Raw genomic sequence first — 21,702 nt, forward strand, 5'->3', positions numbered from 1 at the left:
ACTGACCACTCAATGCTCTTTTGAGTTTCATCTCTTTGTGTTTTTCAGGGGGATTTGAAGGAATTTTGTCATTTTTTATGAATCAAGTCATTTGCCACTGAAAAGGCTGGATCAGTGGGAAAGTGTATTTTGAGCCAGTTCTGGATCTCTCCTGTAACAGAAGAACTTAAGTGCAAGGAGATGCAGCAGAGAGAAATGAGAAATGATGTTTCACCACGATTTGGTGAGGCTGTGGCAGGAGAAGGGAGATCTGGCATAATTCCCCCCTTAGCTGTGATGCACAGCCATCAACTCTTCATCAATTGCACCAATAACTGGGAAAAAACCACAACTTTTTCTGGAAAAAAAAAAAATCATGCCTCATATTAACAGCCAAGGCATAAAAATCAGGACATTTTCATTCCAGCCTGGCTCATTTTCACTGGAGGGATGCTGAGGCTGGAATGCTTGGCCAGAGGGCAGGCAGGAAGCCTGGGTGGAATCACATCAGGCAGCAGCAGATCTCCTCTTGGATTTGGTCCCTACAGAACGGACCAGGCACTGAGAAAAACAGCAGAGAAGAAAAATCTGTGCTCTGGGACAGTGGGGATCACTGATTTCCCCACAAAAGTTGTCATTTTTTTCCTCCAAAGGAAGAAAACAGAGAAGTCCATGAGTGATGATGCTTTTTCTGGAGGAGCAGTGCTGTCCCTGGGACTGAGGGGTGCTGAGCAGGGACACTGCTGCTGGAAACCTGTTTTGTGTGGCTCTGTGCAGAGCTGGAAAAGCACAGCATCCCCATGGAGAGGTCACATGGGAAAGCAACTCTTGGATCAAGAGAGGTTAACAGAATTTTCCTGCATTATTAAGTCTTAATTTCTCCTTTAATTAAGTGAATGATATGTTCAAAGTTGTTTTTCCTTGAGGGATTTTCCTGAAAATTGGCTCTCAGCTCTGTGTGCTCCATCCCAGAGCAGGGATGCCCTCAAAGTGACCCTCCACCAGTGCCTTTGTCAGAAGCAGGCTGGGGCAGAGCTGCTTGGAGCTCTGCTGGGGAGACACCAGCTCCTGGGAGAGCCAGGACATCTCTGCTTTTGCATCCCAGAGCTCTTGTTTAGCCCCCAGACTGATCAGAGCGTGTCCTCCGTGCATAATGCATGCCCAGCTCCTTCTACATTTTCCCTGGGACTGCCATTGCCAAAATAAATCCTCTTTTTCTCTCCCCACCATGCTCAGGGCTGCTGGGGTGTTTAGTGCTTCCCCTCCAACACCAGTTCTCATTACAAGTCTCTGCATATTTAAAGTTGTTGTGTTGTAAAATCAGGGGAAGAAACAAGCCCCTGTGAATAATTTACAGCCTCAGCCAGGCAAAATTAAAAATATATTTTACCATCAAAGGTCTTTCTTGTTTTGAATTTTCATGGATGTGAGTGGTGAGAAAAAGAGGAATGTCAATGGAAAAAAAGTAAACCAGCAAAAAAAAAAATAAAAATCTCTACTTGGCTGTCCTGGGCCCTGTAAAACATGGTCTTGAAAAGTGAATTCCTCAATAAAAAGCAGTTTATCTTTACCCAGACTTCATCAAGGCCTGAAGAAAGCTGTCACTTTTGCTCTTCAATGCTTGGAAACTTCCTTTCTCTCACATTTCTTGCTGATGGAATGGACTTGTTTGGGTGCCTGGACTGGAAGAGCAGCCCAGGGATCTTTGAAGGACATCACCCCACCAGAGGCCGTTGGACTTCAGGGGAGCTGTGCCAATTTACCTACCTACCTAATTTGTGCATGAATCATATGCACACATCTCATCTCATCCCAGTGTCTGCAGAATGCTCTGGGAACAGACAGATGGCCAGAAATTCCTCAAAGTTCACCACAAACACAGCAATGTTGCAAGGCTGGAGGTGAGCTATGTTAGAAGAAGCAACAGCAAGAAATTTTGAAGTAAATTGAGCCTTTACCACTGCAGAATCCTTCTCACAGATAATTGTTCTTGGAAGAAAAGCATTTAAATGAAAGAAAGGCACACCCCAAAGGGGGAAAAGATCCATGAAAATAATACAGAGTGGAAAAAAGAGCCAGGAGTAAACACCAACAGGAGCTGCTGATTTTCACCCCTCCAGTGTCCAACGCTCCAAATGTTCCTGCAGCACCACCAGCAGCGCCTGCTCAGGAGTTCGTGGCCCTGCAGGGCTCTCTCTGATGTCATCCCTGACACATTCTGTGCACACACAGACCTCTCCCCAGCCCTTGCATACACATTTTGAATTTTACTGAACTGCTGTTTTTCCAGAACTCTGCTCCATGTTAATGCATTCAGCCTTCTGGCCATCTCTTCCCCTCTGTTCACGCTCCCTGCCCAACTCCTTGAACTCCCTTTTGCTGGAGCTCTTTAAAATTCCTCCAGTTCCAGCAAGAAAGGATGTTTTTCTCCCCCTGCATTTGTTTGCATCCTGTGAAAAGGAGGGATGAGCACGTTCTGTGGTGAAGCTGAGGGCAGTGGTGCAGGGCTGGCAGGACAGTCCCCCAGCTGAGGGATGTGTTCCTCTGACACACACATGGTCAGAGCAGCACCACAGGGGCACAACTCCCACCTCACCCCCTGAATTCATCTGCAAAGGGGACACAGGTGGGCTTTGGGAGGGGGAGCTGCAGCCTGGCCTGTTCCCCCACTGCTTTCAGAGTCCCAGGGTGGTTCAGACTGGGGAGGACCACACTGGGGTGGTTGGTCCAGCCTCCCTGGGTCATCCCAGAGCACATGGCACAGGGCTGCATCCAGCTGGTTCAGGAATAACTTCTGTGAGGAGACTCCACACCCTCTCTGGGCAATTTGTTCTCTTCCTCGTGTTCAGCTGGAACTTCAGAGCATCAGTTTCTGCCTGTTCTTCTCGTCCTTGTGGCTGGCACCACCAAGATGAGCCTGATCCATGCTCAAGGCACCCCCCTTTAGATAATTATACTCATTAATGAGGTCTCCTCTCAATCATCTCTTCTGGAGACTGACCAGCCCCATCTCCCTCAGCTTTCCCTCACAACAGATTTGCTGCCCTGGTTTCTTTAAGTTCTTCTAAGCCTTTTGATGCTTACATTCTTGTAGTGAACTTTCTCATGCACTTTATGTAAAAAACTGATTGTTTTGCATTCTTGTATGGAGGAGGAGAAATTTGATGGACTGTTGGTTTGTCCAGTGTCACTGGAGAGGTGGCACTACCACCCTCCAATCCACTGCCACTTTTGGAAATCTGTAAATGTTGGAGTCAGGAATTAAACTTCCCTCTTTTTTTACCTTGGAGAGTCCAGTGTGCACATCATTTTATTTCATGTCCTAGAGTGACAGCTGCCCTGCTCCCCTCACCACTGCCCCAGCCCCTGCTGTGCCAAACTGGACACACTTCCAGCACTGCCCAGTGCCTTCACCACCCTGTTGTGCTGTGATTTCAGGGTTAACCCCAGAACCTTGGGTCCCTCCCCTGAAGTTTCCCTGCCAGGTGTGTCAGTCACCTCTCCTTTCCCCTCCCAGCACTGTCTGTCAGTCCTGGCATTCCAGAAGTGATTGGCAGGTTCAAAGGATGCCCTCCACCCCCGGGGGCACTGGGCCATCCAGGTGTCCTTTGTCCCTTGAGCCACCCCCTCCTGTCCCTGGCTGGTGGCTCCCTGCTTCTTCCCTGCCCCTCTCCCGGGGTTAAAGGAGCTGCAGCCACGGGCTCAGGAGTTCTGCTGGAGCTGCTGTGGTTTCAGAATAAAGCTCTGGATCCAAACCCTCCAGCAGAACCCACTCCTTTCCTTCCCCATGGCCCCAAAGCTTCTCTGCCAGAGGTAACCCCGAGGAGCAGCCCCTGCTATGGGGGGAGGCTCCATCCCAGCACCACCAGAGCTCCTGCACACCTGGACTTGTCCCCACGTGCCCAGGGCAGCACCCAGCCATGGCCAAAAGTGTCCCTGGGGTGAAACACCACCCAGCCATGGCCAAAAGTGTCCCTGGGGTGAAACACCACCCAGCCATGGCCAAAAGTGCCTCTGGGGTGAAACACCACACATTCAGCAAGCCAAGGTGTTTTTGGGGTGAAACACCACACACCCACTGAGCCAAAAGTGTCTGTGGGGTGAAACACCACACAGCCATGGCCAAAAGTGTCCCTGGGGTGAAACACCACACAGCCATGGCCAAAAGTGTCCCTGGGGTGAAACACCACAGAACCACTGAGCCAAAAGTGTCCCTGGGGTGAAACACCACACATCCAGCAAGCCAAAGGTGTTTTTGGGGTGAACACCACACACCCACTGAACCAAAAGTGTCCCTGGGGTGAAACACCACCGTGCTGCAGTTTGGTTCAGCAGGGAGGGCCAGACAAGCTCAGGCACAGCCCATCCAGCTATACTGGGATCATTCCAGTGCCACCCCCCAGCGCCAGCCCCGGTGCCACCTACCTCCCAGGGTGGCAGAGATGAGGAGGTGGGTGCCGTACTTTTTGATGATGGTGTCAATGAACTGCTGCGTGGTGGGTCTCCTGCCCAGCAGGCGGATGCTCCTCTGGAACTCGGGCATCAGGGGCAGCGGGTTGTGGAGCAGGTCCCTCCTCTCGATGGCTGTGTTCCTCACCTTCCAACGGGCAAACTCCCTGTGCCACAACACAGGAACACAACAGGGGTGAGGCTCCCAGTCTGCAGGGGCAGGGAGAGTCACCGGGGGTGGGAGAGGAGGATGGAGAAGGGGCCAATCCTGTTGGACACCCCCGTGGGGATGCACACGTGAGGTCACGAGGGTGGACAGAGGGGAAGGGGAGGAGAAGAGGAAAAGTGAGACATTACTGCACAATGACCGTAAACTGCAAGGATCAGGTTGGTGAGGAGGTGCCCTTGGAGTCATCAGAGGGGCCTGTCAAAGAGCTGGACTGCCCTAAAATAAAAGCAGGCTGATTCTTTCACCCTCCCACACTTTGGGGTCTTTCACTTCTCCATAAAGGACCAAATTCTGGTCTCTGTCTGCAAATGGTCTCGACCACAGATCTAGCCCAAACTGACCATTGTTATATCTCTAATGCCCACAAGCCTTCCTAGCACACTTTAGCAAAGCAAAGCTGAAGAAAATACATTTTCTCCAAACATCTTCATCTTTCAGCACCATGAGTATGGCAAAAGAGCAGTTTGGAAAACAATTTTTGAGATAAACAATGTAAAAGGATGGATCCAGATATAAGCAGAGTCCAGGATGAAAGCGGAGGGAGGTTTTGTTCATGTTTTAGGAAAAAAAAACCCAACAAAGTGATTCTGAAATCCATGCTTTTAAACTGAGAGCAACTGGGAAAAAGATAAAGTTAATGTTTGCAAAAGCAGTTCTTTATTGCAGGTATCCATTTTGAAACGACACAGAGGGAAATGCCTAGAGAAAAGCTTGCACACCTGCAATCTAAAAATCAGGCCTCTGAAACATCACCAGCTGAGCACCTGAAAAATGAGAAACCTATTAATGTATTTCAAAAAATATTGAGCAAAGCCTTCCTTGAAGGAGAGGATGTTATTTATACCCATTCTCCTACAATGCACCTGCTCTGTCTTAAGCTATCTCCCAGACCATCAGCTCACAGGCTTCTCTTCTCTGTCACTTTTCATCCACCTATTATTCCTGTAACTTGGGTTTGAGACAAATATTTTATTTAGATTATAGGTGTTGTGGTTTAATCCCAGCTGGCAGCTCAGCCCCACACCATCACTCACTCCTCCTAGAGAGGAGGAGAGTCAGAAGGGGGAAAGTGAGAGAAGTCATGAGTTGAGATAAGCAGTTCAGCAGATAAAGCAAAACAAGGAGTTCATTCCCCACTTCCCATCACAGTTCTGGAGTTCAGCCATCTCCAGGGCTCCATCAGGGTGACTGGGGGAGACAAACTAACTCACACAGCACATGCCCCTTTCCTCCTCCTTCCTCAGCCCTACAAGCTGAGCATGAAAGTCCTGTCATGGGGGACATCCCTGGGGTCAGCTCTCCAGGCTTTGTCCCCCCACAGCTCCTTGTGCACTCATCCCTGCTGGGGTGGGATGAGAGGCAGGAGAGCCCTGACCTGTGTAAACTCAGCTCAGCAGCACACCTGTGCTACCAGCACTCTTTCCAGCAAAATCCAAAGCACAGCCCCATATACCAAATGGAAAAAATTTAACATTATCCCAGTGTTACAGAAGAAATTTAATAACAGTGTTCTCTGGGAATAATCTTGTTTAGCCATTAGTGTGGCTCAGCAGCAGCAGCTAAAGCAGAGGAAGCCTTCATGTGCAAGAGCTGACCAAGAGTAAACTTCTTTGAGAAAATTAGTGCTGCTAATGAGGAAAGAGCTGAATTCAGCAGAAACAAGTGGAATGAAGATAAGGACCAAGGAGACTCTTCCAAGAGAATGAAGTGAATTCAGAAAAAGGCCAGCTCCAGTAAAAACTATAAGAAGTTAAGGGACCACTGGTCAGAGTAAAGGATTTGGGGTTGGATTTGAGGATTGTGTGATTAGATGGCACAGGTATAATTCTGAGGCATGAACTGGGACAGGGTTCCTCTCTGCAGGCACCCAGCTCACACTGTAACCCAGCAAAGACTAACTGGAAACCTTCTATATTCTATACTCAGTCCACTCTGCATGTGTTAGATTATTTGACTTAATGTAATTATGCAGGTATTTATTTTGATTGTGCCCCTTCACAACACCCCACACTGCCTGACAGCAGTTACATTCATCAAAATAGCAAAGTGCCAGCTATTTACCTCAAAATATCTCCTTACACCTGAGCTAATGCCCCCTCTGTAGTTCCTTGCTTTCACAAGCCAAGTGAAAATGCCAAAACAAAACACACCTCCTACTACATTACAAGAGTCATTAGTGTCAAACCTTGCAATCTGAAGAAACATCCATCCTTGCTAGAAAAACCTCAGTCAAAAGGCAAAAAAACCCCTCCATACAAGGGGTTTGTAACACAAGGAGTGATTGAAACAGACCATTGGCTCCCAAGTTGTCTGCAGATAACAAACACATCATCAATGTATTCCCTTTATGGAGCAGAGGGTGTTCTCTGCTGTGCCAGAATTGTGTAAAAGTTGATTTTAATGATAGACAAAACTTTCAAAGTAAAGACATATAGTTTTTCTCTGACACCACAGAGAGGTTTCTGCATCATCCCAGTTTAGAGTTCCAATCCCAGACCTTGCTCCACAAGGAAATCCCCTCTGAGGAAGGAATGGTCCCTCCAGCAGTTGCCCTGCATGGGAAGGGGCAGAGCTGGAAGCTCAAAGACAGGCAAGGTTGTATAATAAATATAATCCATGTTCCACCAGAAAGATCACAACTAGCAAGCACAGGAAGACTGCCATCTCTGCTTCCTCTCCAAAGAGACAATTATTGCTTCCTGTAAAACTCAAGCCCACATTCAGATTATTCCTGCTTCCTGCAGTATCCATAAAGCCAGGAAGGACCAGAACACCCCAGAGCCAGCACGTTTTCAGAAAGGGCTGAGGGAATGTTCCCTGTTCCCAATAAAGTGCAGAAAGTTTGGTTTTGCTGCTTTGCAATAGATCATTTAGCAGCAAAGAGTTGAAATGTGCAGCTGGTCAGGTATTGATCCCTGCTCTCCTTCAGGGAAGCTGTGACTGCCCCTGGATCCCTGGAAGTGTCCATGGACAGGGCTGGGAGCAGCCTGGGACAGTGGGAGGTGTCCCTGCCATGGCAGGGGGTAGGATGGGATGGGCTTTCAGGTCCCTTCTGACTCAAACCACCCCAGGATTCCAGGATATCTCAGCACCCAGAGCCTGGGAGCGTCTCCATTCAGATGGACAAGGCAAACTGGGAGGGTTGGGCAATGAAGGCAGGAAAGGAGAATGACATTTGGATAAACAATGTGTCCAAAGGAAAAGTGGGTTCATTCTCTACATCTGGTCCAACATCATCACCCTTTGACACCACTGGCAGGAGGCAAAAGCAGGAGGTTAAAAGAAATCACTGTCACATCTCCAGCCTTTCCTGCTGCCCAGGGACAGCCCCAGTCCCACTCAGGAGCCCTGAGCAGAATCCACCTCTGAAGCACGACAGTGAAGGAGACTTTTCCACCCAACTGCTACTGATGCCATCCCTCCCCAGGGCTCCCTGCTCCCAGGGCTCATCAGCAGGTGAAAGCCCAGTTCTGCTCTGCTCTCCCTGTGCTAGGATGTGTGGCTTCCCCAGCTGACAAGAAAAGCTGAGCAAATATGTTATGATGAATAATTTATGCAACTAACTTAGATGTTTATCTTCTGCTCATAGAATATCCATGAACCAGTTGCAATTCCTTCTAAGTTATGCATTATTTGAATTTACTTAGTGACATTTTTCAAGCTTTTTTATAGGTTTTACATAGCATTTGGCTGTTTTATTTCTTTGTGAGCTGTTGATTCATTGGGATTGGAAACAAAGGAAAGGAACACCAGTGAGGTCATCTGCTCCAACCTCAACAGTGAAAAAAATGATATGGCCTTGTTAAATTTCCTTTTTAATGTCCAAAAACTACATTTTAAACTTTGCTTACTGAATTCCAATATTTTACAGGGAAAGCAAACTTCTAATTCCAGCAATCTTCCATGCAACCTACAGAACCTTCTGCTGCAAGATGCACCTGAGGCCAAGATTATGGTACAGTTTTGGAAAATAGACTTAACATTAATAGATATGGCTACTGAAATAATTTAGAATTATAGAGGTCATAAAAAAAAATTATATTTGCAGGGAACAGCATAGATCTGGCCTTAGGGAACGTTCCAGCCTGAAACTCCTGAAGTCTCTGAAGAAACACCTCCAAGAACAGGTTTTCTATTAGCTTTCAACTCTAGATTTAATTGCATTTTCTGCAGAAGCAGAAAATCAACCAAAATGAATTCAGAGTGCTGGGTTAGGTAAGCAATAATCTCGTCTGTTTGTCACCACTGAATCCTTCCACTTGTGCCTCTTGGGAGGATTTACCAAGGCCTTGCATTTGTGGATAATGGGTACAAAAGGTACTGGAACCTTTCCTCACAAAACCATCCTGGGCTGCCTTTCACTCTTTACCTCTCTGTGCCACCACCTGGGACACAGAGCTGAGGCTCTGCAGCTACTGAGGCATTTAAAAAAGAGAGATATTGCCCTGTGCATCACTTGCTTTCCAGGAGAAGAAGCTGCAAAGACTGGACTGGGATTAGGGGGCACAGATGGGATCAGCAGAGACTCTTCTGACCCTCATGGGAAATCCCAAGCAAGGACCTGGATTTCTGCCAGCAGGGGAGCTTTGGATGGCTGTGGAAAGGTGAGAAACCTCTCAGCAGGGAGAAGGGTCAGTATCCCTGAGAGAGATGGGATAAAGAGAAACTCTGAGCCAAGGTCTGAGCTGTGGGGTGAGGCACTCGTTGGGGCTCTGTCCCAACAGGGCTGAGAGCCCAAGGGAATTTGGGCTGTGCCAGGAAATGCTTCCAGGCCAGCACAGGGCAGCTGCCCTCCAGAGAAAACACAGAGGAGCTTCTTTAAGGGCTGAGAGGGGTAGGAGGTGCTGAAGGGGGAAGGGAGATAAGAGGGATGAGGGGTGAAGCACTGCCCCAGGGAGGCACCTGCACAGATTGAGGGCTCTCCTCAAGGGGACACACTCTATCTGAATAGGGCTGAGGATGAGAAAACACTGCCCCTCCAACCTGCATTAATGAGCTTCCATCAAGGCCAGCGTGTCAGGGGCAGGAGGAGCCACTAGGAATGTCTCAGTGCTCATTAGCACTATGACCCTCCATGGAAACAGAAAAACGAGGGAAAAATGACAGAAAAGGGAGGAAAAGTCAAGAGGCTGGAATAGGTACATCAAGCAGGCCCCACTCTGCACCAGCAGAAAGGAAGGAGGATTCAAGGGCAGGAGCATCTCTGCCCAGGGAGGGAAGTCTGAGGGAGAGGGGCATTCACAGCAAATTAAATTCCAGCTCCACATGGCCAAGACAACCAAAGCATGTAAGTGAGGAAATAAGTTCAGCGCAGACCTTGAGGGCTGGTGCTTGAAACAAAAAAAAAAGAAATTAAATGCGTTAAATAATGATCAGGAGAGTTTTAAAAAGGAAAAATAAATAGCAGAGGAGGAAGGCACTGAACAAAGCCTGAGCAGAACAGCCCAGCCCCTGCAGGTGCTGCATGTCCATCCTTCAGAGCATCCCACCCAGGGCACACTCAAACAGGAGCAGCACCACCCCTCCCTGGACAAGGCATCTTTCTGCTCCATGGCTCTTTACTTTTTTAAATAAAATTTATCTTGAAAGTCACCAGCTGCTGCCAAAGGTGAGGGGCCTTCCTGGAGGCAGCACACTCTGCAGTAACAGCAGGACACAAACATTATTTCATGCCCTCTCCTTGCCCACATAATTGACTGTGATGTCACCAGGACTCCCTGATGTCAGAGAGATGTTCCCTGGGATTTTGGTGTCTCTGCCCCTGTTTTCTTTCAAGCACCTCACCATCATTAAGAGAGACATTTTTGGACATGTCTGTGTGCGCTGCAGACAAATATCAGGAGCTGTCAGAATGAGTGTGAACCAAACCAGACAGATTTAAGCCTTGTCTGGGTAAGAATCAAGTGCTGTGTTAGCCCTAAATCTTCCAGAACCCTTCCAGATGCTCCCTCAACAGAGCACTTGGTTTGGGGGTTTTGTTTCACTCTGCCTTTCCTTTTTCCAGCCCAGTTGTCCCAGCCACTGCCTGCAGAGTCCTGATTATCTCCAGTCCCCAGGATGATGGCTCTTCCAGGTTCCTGAGAGCCCTGGATGCTGCAAACAAAGCCAAGGGACAGGGCTGAGCATGACAACAGCGCTCTAATGCTTATCTTGTTCTGCCAGATCAGGCTTGATGGGAGCCTGTGCAGGGTATCTGCCATTGTGGTGGGGTCAGTGATATTTCATTTCCAGTCTGTGCCCTCCAAATGCCAGATAGCCCCAGGCTGAGCAGTGCAATATTCCTTCAGCACTTTCCTCTGCAGCTTGGCCTCTTCCCTATCTAGGCCAGCATGAAGAAGTCACTCTTCAAAGCTGAGCTTTTCAAAGGACCTGCAAGAATTAGTTTCCTGTGAGGGTTTGGCACTCATCCCCCCTAATCTATTTAAAAAACCTCCAGTCTGTAGATTTAAACTAGTTCCAAATTAGACAGAGGCTGAAACTCTGCCATGAAAGAGAGAAAAAAAAACCCACAAAAAAACCCCCCAAAAAACCCTAAAAATTTAATTCCAGAGAAGTATGAAAAAGAAATCACTTAAGCTGAAAGTCCAACAGCATTTTGCATAACAACCAGGCAAGTAGACAGGCTCACTTATGACAGCTGGCAGGTGAACGAGATAAATAAATTGACTATTGATCTATTGATAAATGCTGTGCTGTCTGCAGCAGCTTTATTGCTATAAGGGCATTACCTGGCTAGGGCTGAAACAAGGGGAGGACAATCAGAGTTTGAATCATTCAGCAGAGTCCTGTGGCAGAAATTAAGCAATGCTGTGGGACTACTTCCTCCTCCACCTGGCTCCAAAGGACAAAGGAAGAATCTCCTGTTGCTTTTCCCCTTGGTCTGTCCTTTGGCCACGTGCTTGGTGTTGGCTCAGGGGTCTGAAACCTCAAATATTCCTTTTTTGGCAAGCAGTTCAGCCTGCTCCAGAGTTTTGTTTTCATCTCTCTAATCATTTTCTTAAAGATATTAAATTGTAACAGAGTTGAAAGCTCTGAGGTTTTTTTTTTTGAAGAGAGGGGGTGTGGGAGGTAAAAAAGAGGTCCAGAAGAACATGACGGTGGCAAAAATCAAAATGAAATAAAATTACTTCAAAGTTAGAGGAATCTCATGTGACCTTGAAAGCCCCTTGGTAAACAGGTTGTGCCAGCACTGAATTAAAATCCAGTCTGACAAATGGGATTCCAAATGTTGTGCTTGCTCTTAGGATAGGATTGCATTTGGGTCTCTTGGGAAGCAACATGGAATTGTTGGGTGTTCAAAAGATTTATTTATTTAGAAAAAAGCTGAAATAAATTAATTATTAGAGACTCAAAGCAGAGTGATTCAGCAGAGGTAAGAACAAGGTAAAAGATAGGTCATTAAATTTGATCATTATTAAGTTTGTTTATTCTTAAACATGATCATGGCCAGGATGTGGCTGTAATTCTTAACCCTGACTTCAAATCCAAGCACATGAAAACGTGGCAGAGTAGGTTTCTACCCTTTCAGCTGCTTGGGATCACCTCCAGACCATGGATTTCTGCATCCTCACTAACACACAGGAACTTCTGAACTTCTTCAACACAGCTGCCTTCACCAGCCTGCAGTGGATCTGGTCCCAAACCCCACCAGAGGCAGGTGCTGCAATGCTTCCATCTCACCCATCAGTTCCACACAAACAGCTCATGGACATTCATTCCCCAACTCTCCCTGTAAGGTTATTTGTGCAGATTTCCTTCCAAAAACCCCACACCCACTGACCCTTCCCAACACCAGCCTCCATCAGCCTCAGCCACCCTGCAGATGTGCTGGTGGGGGTTCCCATTGGTAATAAAGGATTTTAAAATCATAGAAAATTCAGAGAGTCAGAAAGAAAGTTAGGCTTGGTAAACCCTGGGAAATGGCAGCCCTTGTGTTTGCTGGGTCCTGTGAAACTGCACCTGTGCAATCAGGATATGATAAATGATATGATTGTCAGACATGACCATTGTTTGGCAATTAGATGTAATTATTGTTTAGTCATGAGAAGAATCATGAGAAACTATGTTAGAGGTTTGAGGGGAATCATGAGAAATGCATGCTTGGATGAAATCAATGTATAAAATAGAACAATGTAAGCTCAATAATTAATATGTAAGTTATATAAGGACAGAACATGAAACATGTTCAGCTCAAAACCATGGTGGGTCAGACTTAGGTCTGTGTCCCCTGACACCCACAGCTCTCAATAAAGCATGGAATCATTCCATGACTATGTGCTCCTGCACGCTGACACCATGAGTGCTGACACCACCTCAGCTGTTCCACACTGGGCTGGCAGCACCTCTGAGCCCCTGCAATTCCCACGGGCTTGCTGGGAGCTGCTGGAAGCAGGAGTGACATCTCTCCAAGAGCTCCCGGCGTTGTTCACGCCACCACAGCTTAACAAACATCATTAATAACAACAAACGCTCTGCTCTGGAGCTGTTTGCTCCCTGAAAGCTCACCCAGACCACACATGGTTTATTAAGCTGCTGGGGAAGCTGTTCCAACAGGCTGTGCTCTGAGATGGACAACACAGTCCTTCACTGTGAATTAGGATAAAAATCACAGGACGGGCAGCAGAAGCAGCTCTCCCACTAAAATACCTGACATAGCCTAGAGAAACTCATCTGCAATCAGGCATTTTGAGTTCTCTGGTTAGCAAAACAATGACACAAATATTGTTTTTCATAGCAGGGCCTCCTGGAATTCTGTCTCTAGAAGTTTGACCCAGAACTCACAATCAAGCTGATCCTGGAATGTCATGGTGCTGTCAAGAGGAAGCTTTCAAAGAACAGCACTTCTGAAGCAAACATCTGAGTCATTTAAGGAATTTGAGGTGTTGTTGAGGAAAGGTGGGATAGCTGGCATGATTGTTCTCTTCTCCACACTTCTTTCAATTCCCTGCTTGGACACTCTTTTGCACACAAATCCAGGGGGATGAGGGCAGAGATCAGCCAAAAACAGGTTGGAAGGGAAGCTGGCACAGGATGCTGAGACAAATAAGGCTGTATAGAAACATGTGGCACAGACAGAAAAGATGTTCCAAACCATGCAGTCTTGTGCTGTACCAATTGGTTTGGGGGGAAAGGGAGAAACAAGAAAAAACTACTAATAACTCCAATAAAACAAAGAAAAAGCCAAACAACACTAACACAACGCACAAAAATAACCCAACCAAAAAAAAACCCCAAACTCCAAAACAAAGAATAAATCCACAAAAAACACCTGACAAACTAGACCTTTCCATGTTGATGTGTTTATTGGGACTCTAGAGGATTACACCCTCGATGAAGTCACTCCTCTTGTGGCTAAGTAGTACATGAGAATATTTAAATCTTTTGTAACCAAGTTTGCAATGGAAGACAGGCAGGGAGAGTTTAATTTCCAGAGCAGATAACAAATCACCCAGGGGCTACTGGCCCATGTGAAGCCCTTGTGACCCCAAAGACCCTTTCAGCAAGTGGTGCCTCCCTAGCCCCAAAATTCACCATGTGGACTCAGAGGCTGGCAGTGCTCCGAGGAGCACAACAGCACCAATCAAAGGCTGTAACAAGAACACAGTTTGGACAAATCATTTCATTAAATTGCACTTGCTTCATTTCCTGAAGATAGAGGTGTGTGTGGACCACAGGCTTTTTTCCTAATTTTAGCTGTAACAAGCTGATAACCTCAGCCTGTGACACCACAGCCCCCAACTTTGCTCTGTGCTTATCATGATTCACAGTTTGCTCAGATGAAAAAACTGAGAAATGTCCCCTTGAACCTTCATTCCTCACGTTGCAGGTGAGGGTACCTGGCTGCTGCAGCTTGAGCACAGCATTTGTCAATACTGGGAAAGTAATATCAGAAATTTAGCCTTGATTGCCCTTTTCCTCAAAAAAAAAGCACTGAATTTTCTCCAGCACAGCATGCAGCTATGTTTCAAAACCTGAGCTGTAGTTAGAAAATGGAGCTATCACCCCTCCTCCGGTCAGTTGTGCTGCTCACTTGGCAAAGGCTCAAATTCACTGATTTAGGAGGGGGGAAAAAAAAAGAACAGAAGATATGTTTAAACACAAAGCTGCTCCTGCCTCCTCTACCCAGCTGAGCCACTTGGGCACAGCTGCCAGGCTTGTGGGCAGAGCAGGCAGCGATGGGAAAGTGTCCCCTGTCGCCCACCCCTGGGCCCTGAGTCATCCTCAGCTGATGGAGACAACACTGAGCATCCAGGCAGGAGCTGGTGGGTGGCTGGGATGCCTGAAGGCCACCAGTTGGCAAAGTCACCTGTTCCCACCAGGCATCCTTCACTGCAGGGCAGCTGAGGGGGGTTTTTGTGCAGGTAAAGTGCAGTGAGGAGGGTGCAGCCCATGCCCTGCCACCCTTGAGATGGAAAGGTGTGCTCCAGGCTGCACAAAGGGGATGTGCAGGGAAGAGAACGTGCAACAGGACAGGCAGACTAAGCACAAAGATCCAAGAGATGGCCACCAGGCTCAGAATGGCACAAGGGGTGGGTTTATCCCACGTCCTCATTCCCTCAAACCCTTACATCCTCAAACCCTCACATCCTCCATCATCTCAGCCATTGCAAGGGGCCCTGCAGGAATCTTCTGGGAGTACGTGGCAGAGGAAGGAGAGAGCAAAATTTAACAAAAACTGTGTTAAAGTAGATAAACACAGCCACGCTTCCCTCCCGCTTTGATCCCTGCCGCTTAATTTTTGTCGTGGTGGGACATTATTTCCTCTGAGTTGGTTTAGGAGAAAACAGTGGTTCCTGCTCATGGTCAGGATGCTCAGTGCTGTGCCTTCACCCCCAGAGCTGGGGCTCCACATCCCTTTGGTTTCCAAGCTGTGCTGTTCCACTCAGGCCACTGGCCAAGGGTTGCTTTTCGATATTCAAGCAGGAATATCCACATGCAGAGGATGTCCCCTGTCAGTATGGGATTCAGATGGTGACTGGGTCTGAAATTACTAGCAAATAGCATAAGATAAGAGGTTAAGGGCTAAAAAAAATTAGGCTGCAGAGTATAGCTGCAGCAAAAATCGAGTTATACGTAATCAGAGCCATTTGTGCTTTGTTCAAGATTAAAAAAGGAAAAAAAAAAGTCCCCAAAAGCCTATGACATTTCAGAATTACAGTAAAACTGAAGAAATTTTCTCTAGGAAAAAGGTGACCCATTTCCTCAGACTACATCCCTCTTTAGCAAAAAAACTGAACACAAGCTGTGAGAAAGCCTTGAATATTCCCTGGTTGCTCCAAAATCTCATTTCTACAAAAATCAGTTTTGATGTATTTAATTTTCATTCCTAGTCATGCCATTTCAAACTCAGGCATGTTTTGATGGAGGAAATAAAAAGACTGCAATAAAATAAAAATTCACAAACTCATGAAGAAAGGCAATCTCTTTGCATGCTGCAAAGTGGCCTGCAATGAAAAGATAACCATGCTTTTTATGCAACACTTCATAAAGAAAAAGCTTTATTTTTGTCCTGTCCTAGCTAGTGAACAGGGACTTGTGAATGCAAATGCTTTTGTTTCCTGGGATCTGTTTGTGAAGCTCTGAGGCACTTGGTTATTCAGGCACATGCTTGGCAATTTCCCCATCATGAGTCATGTTTTCTTTAGCTGTTATTTGTGACTTTGATATGTGGATCTCAAAGCACCTTTAAACAAATGTGTCACTGTAGATGGAGAAGCTAAAGCAGCAGGAGATGAACAACTTTTCCAAGGAAGAGATCCAGAATATAGCACAACCATGAAGAAAATCCACACTGATGTAGAGACAGGGCAAAGTATTTCACCAGCAAGGACTAAAGTAGGTGTGGGGTCATGGCTGAAGTTGCTGCTCTGGTTTCCCTGCCCAGGGCTCAGTTCATCTCTGCCTCCACACCTCACTCAGGGTGCTGATGATGTGCAAACATAACCCCACATTAGCTACAGAGAAGAGAAACAGGACCACTAAATCATTAAATTTGGTGAAGACCTCCAAGACCATGCAGTGCAACAATCCCCCAGCAAGGTGGTGGCACCACATTCACCATTAACCACGTCCTTATCTGCCATATCCACACAGTTTTTGAACCTTCCAGGGCTGGTAACTCCACCACTTCCCTGTGCAGCCCCTCCAAAACCTGCTGTTCCATAATTCCTAATACCTGAAACATCCCCTGGGGCAACTTGAGGCCAGTTCCTTGCATCCTGTCAGAAATATGGCTGTTAAAAATCACCAGTGCACAGATTCCCAAATCCCACACAAAAGCCATGGAGTGAGCTGGAGTGATGCCACAGGGAGGGTGTTGGACCTGACCAAAAGTGGGAGGGAGCAGATGCACACCCCTGGCACTTGTCATCTCCCAGGCAGTGCTGGGGGAATCCTTTGCTGGGTCTGGGTGGCAACTCCTGGAGGGTTGGCTCTTCCCCTCTCTCCTGTGCTGCTCTCTTTCATGGTCTGTGTGGAGTTAAAATAAAGGATCCTTCTGAGGACAAAAATTCAGTCTAAGGGCATCAGATGCTGCAGAAAAGCTGAGGAGAGACCAAGGTGTCCCTTCCTGTGGCAGAGGATTGGAACTGGGTGATCTTTAAGGGCTCTTCCAACCCAAACCATTGTGGTATTCCATGAAATATGTGGTATTCCTCCTGACACAGCCATGAGGGGAGGTTTGGGCAAGGTTAAATTATCAGTTCCTACTCCAACTGCAGATGCACACACACCTGAGTTAGGGATTTTGTGCTATTGCACATCTGAGCCTCTGCTCCCAAAGAATGAGCTGAACCCCAGAATTTAGAAGCACATGCATATGTATATATTTATCTACTGAGCAAAACAACAATATCTGCAATGCTTTTTATTTGCCTTCTGTGTTTTGAGATTTAAAGACTTGCATTTTCTGCCTTTCCTCCGCAATCCTAAAAGACAGCCTATTCTTATTTTTTAAATGGAAGTTGTGAGTTATACAATTATATGACTCAAGCGTGGAGTGCTTAAAGGAGACAGGAAAGAAGCAAATGTGAATCCCCCAGCTCTTACAAATACCAGAGGAACAGAAAATAAAAAGCAATATCTTTGCAGTCTGGTAGAGAGCAGGTCCTGATCTTTCCTCCTACTGACTGGAAACCTCACAATCCCCAGTGCCTGAGCAAGTGCCAGGAGGAAGAGGGACAGAAAAACAGATGCTTCCTTGCCCTGGGCTGGGTCATTATCCTTGGGATACAGCTTTGCCCTCTCTGGACTGGGATAAATCCCCAGAGTAGCTGAGTGATGCTGCAGCCAGTGGGATGCATTTCAGCGCTTCTCTCCACACCAAGGCATCCAACTTTCTCCTTTCTCCTGCTTTTTGGTGGAGTTCCTTCCCCTCCTCATGATTCCCAGCCTTCCTTTCCATTTCTCCCTCCCCCAGCTCCTGCAGTGTGCAGAGCAGGACAGCACAAGGCCCTACACACCATATTCTATGGCAGGACAAAGAACCTGATACGAACTTCTGGAAGCCTAATGGAGGGCAGGGAGGCTCCTAAAACCGTGGGAGGGATGAATGATCCGGCTCTGTGCAAGAGCAGCACCCAGAGGCCTCCACAACAAGTGCATGTTTATCTCACCAAGATCTGTCCCTGCACCAGCCCCTGCTCCTGCCACTGCCCAGCTGCTGCCAAATCCCATCTCCACAAACTCCACTGAAGTGTCCTAGTGCAGCTCTGATGCTGTTCCTGCTTTAATTATCCCCAACAGGAGACAACTCTGGGCATTCCCACCTCTCCTGCCTGTCTCTCCTTGCCCCACTTTTCCCTGTCTCTGGAAGGGCAGGTGTGCCTGTACTTAAAGCCTCAATCTTCCTGGGCACTGGACCGTGCCCAGCAGTGCACTCATCACCAGGGCTGAGTTTCACTGACTGATTGTTTTCTGATTCTGTTTGGCATTTTATCCTGGCTGCATAGAAAACTTATTATAAAATCATATTTGTGTTCCATAGATTATATCTGTGGCTCGCTGCAGCGGGAGTGCTGAGCATGACAGGCACAGTCAGAGACCAAGGTGACAGGGACTGAGCTGCAGTGCAGTCGTGGTGCTTGCAGGGGACACAACAAGAGGCCCCTGGTCAGCCATGGGTTATCCTGGGGGTGGGATGGGTGGGATAATTGTTAATAATTAGCTGTTGCAATTCTCCTGGCCGGATCCATGCCATATGCCACAAATAAATGTTCTACACACAGAATAGTTTCATGTTAAATGGCTGCAACAGTCCTTGCTGCTATTAAAAATGTGTTGGTGTTTCTTCTAGATAGTCCCAGCTTAGAGCTGCTGTTCATTTGCACCTGTACAGAGTCCAGCAGCCTGTGATAGAACCAGAAAAATTATTATTTAGCATTTTGGCTGTTCCTTGGGTTCTGGAAGCAAAGACTTGAGAGATGCAGACTGCAAAGAGAGCACCCAGTGTCCCAGAGGTTCAGGATTTCATGGTGTCCTGTGAGTTCAGCCAGAAGACACCCTTAGAGCTGCATGTGGCACAGAAATGGAGGCAGCCAACCCTTCCAGCCATGCTTTTGCCATGTTCCTGCCAGCTCCATCCCCCTGCTCACCTCCCAGCTGTGCACAAAGGGTCTGACTGGTGGCATTCAGCCTTTCTCCCTCGGCCTCTCTGCTGGGGAGAGCTAAACATGCAGACTCACATTTTGCCAAATGCCTGGCAAAAATGTTCCCTGAACAGGGAAGGTGTCCACAGGGAAAGATCAAGGATAAAAAGAAAGTTTTACCTCTGGAGAAACTATTAGACATGGTGTGATGGGCTTCTTGGAGAGGTGGAAAAATGTTCCAGCCTCCTTCTCTCCAGAGCAGTTTCTGCTCTCTAGAATACACATTTCAGGAGGGAGCTCCTTTATTTCCTGAGGTCTGCTGGATTTTCCTGCCCACTTCAGCTGGAAACAAGAGGCACCCCCTTGTTCACAAGTTCATCACAAGGTGCTGGTGGTGCCAGAGGCTCCACATCAGTGGAATGGGCCAGCTGGAACAGCCCCCATGTATCTCTCCATCTCATTGACTCTTTGTTCCATTTCAGTCTCAGCTGAAATTGGATCTTTTATCTCTCCTCCCTTGCCTGTGACTCTGATTTTCCCCCTCATACCATATCTGCTGCTATTTATGATTTATTCTCTGTCACTGTCCTATTTAATGCTGCAACATGGTTGGGATGATGGTTTCTGTGGATGGGGAAGAAAGCAGAGGGAGCCTGTCCTTTACCCATCACAGAGGAACTGACTGAATGTGGTATTCACATTCTCTGAACAAAGAGAGAAGAGAAAACAGTTTTTATCTTTACTTGCTGCTTGTTTAGCACATGTGGAATGTGTTGTAGAGATTGTTTACCAAGAGTGATTTGTTAATTGGACTCTGCTGATGGTTGTTTAGATTAATTGGCCAATTGGGCCTAAGCTGTGTCGTGACTGTTTCAGAGAGTCACAGGTTTATCTTTAGTATCTTTTTAGTATAGTTTTAATATAGTATTAGTGTAATATAACCTAGCTTAATAAAGCAATTGTTCACCCTTCTGAATCATGGCAGCAGAGCACATTATTCCCCACGTTGGGGTCACCCTGCATTGCTAACTGAACACATCCCAATATTGTGGGAGATGGGAATCCCACAGCAGCACCTGAACTCCTGTGAGATGCCACAGTGCCTTGGAGCCATCCATGGTCATCAGGAATCCTGGCTAAAACAAGGAGCCTCCAGGATGAGGGGCTCCTCTCCTCACAGTGAGCTGGAGGCATCACCTCACTCCAAAGGCTCTGCTGCTATTTACGATTTATTCTCTGTTGCTGTCCTATTTAATGCTGCAAAACGGCCGGGATGATGGTTTGTGTGGATGGGGGAAGAAAGCAGAGGGACCCTGTCCTTTACCCATCCCAGATGAACTGAGGGAACACATCCCAGCATTGTGGGAGATGGGAATCCCACAGCAGCACCTGAACTCCTTACTGCCCAGCACTGTGAGATGCCACAGTGCCATTGAGGGACATGGTTATCAGGAATCCTGGCTAAAGGAGCCTCCAGGGTGTTCTGACAGTGAGATGGGGGCACCCCCTCACTCTAGATGGACTGAATTCCTCACTGCCCAGCACTGTGAAATGCCACAGTGCCATTGAGGGACATGGCTATCAGGAATCCTGGCTAAAGGAAGGAGCTTCCAGGATGAGAGGGTCTTCTCCTCCCAGTGAGCTGGGGGCACCCCATCACTCCATAGGGACTGAATGCCCTTTCCTGAGAGGCAGCTGGGATGTTCCACCTGCCATTGCACAGGCTCTGAATGCCCCCAGCTCCTCAGGTCTCACCTTTCAGGATGAGCAGGGTTCAGAGCAGCAAGACACGAGCAGAGGCTCTGGGAGGCTCCTTCCTACACGGGGATTTTTTCTCACGCGAACGCCACGCTGCAGCTGGCTCTGGGAAGTCTTCTGCCCACACACTAAATAAATTCTGGTGTGGTGCTCTGCTTCTCTATGGAAACCGTACCCTGCATTTCTCTCCATAGGATTTTTTCTCATTTCAGGCTCCATAATAAATTAACGAGGAGATGTTTTCTTTACACCAGCCATAGGAGAGACACTTTTCTGTACTCGATTAATCTTTAGTGATCTATATTAAATATTTATCTGAAGAAACGAGGCCTGTATTGCAGCAACACTTTCTATTATGAGACTTTATCATATCAAAAGATATTTTCCTGGTGCTGACTCCTTCGTCTCTACCCAGCCAGCATTTCCAATGGAAGGGTAACTTTTTTTTTCCTCCCCTTTCTCTCCCAGTGACCTTTTCCCTCCATAACAAGCTGCTGATATGTTAGAATTTACTGGGTTATAAACATTTTTTATCGAGTAGGAGGGAGCTGGGTGATTTGGCACCAGCTTCCCTAATAAAACCCAGGGGAGAGGCTGCAATGTTTGACTCCAATAAAGGCCTGGAAGGAGCTGCAACCTTCTGGGATGCTGGTCACGACTGACAAGGGGAGTTGGGGAGCGTCAGTCACGTAGCTTCACTCT

General features: G+C 47.2%; 1 protein-coding gene across 1 annotated transcript in view; it reads right to left on the reverse strand.

Moving 5' to 3' along the window:
- Positions 1-21,702, reverse strand: part of BRINP1 (BMP/retinoic acid inducible neural specific 1) — a gene marked incomplete at its 5' end in the record, with an annotated part of 62,760 nt that overhangs the window by 23,807 nt on the left and 17,251 nt on the right. The window contains one exon of the mRNA XM_084219620.1: positions 4,405-4,595. Within this exon, the coding sequence (XP_084075746.1) occupies positions 4,405-4,595 (191 nt within the window). The remainder of the gene's footprint in view (positions 1-4,404; positions 4,596-21,702) is intronic.

The sequence above is a fragment of the Fringilla coelebs genome, assembly GCF_963513975.1.
Source record: "Fringilla coelebs genome assembly, chromosome: 21".
NCBI classification, from domain to species: Eukaryota; Metazoa; Chordata; class Aves; order Passeriformes; family Fringillidae; genus Fringilla; species Fringilla coelebs.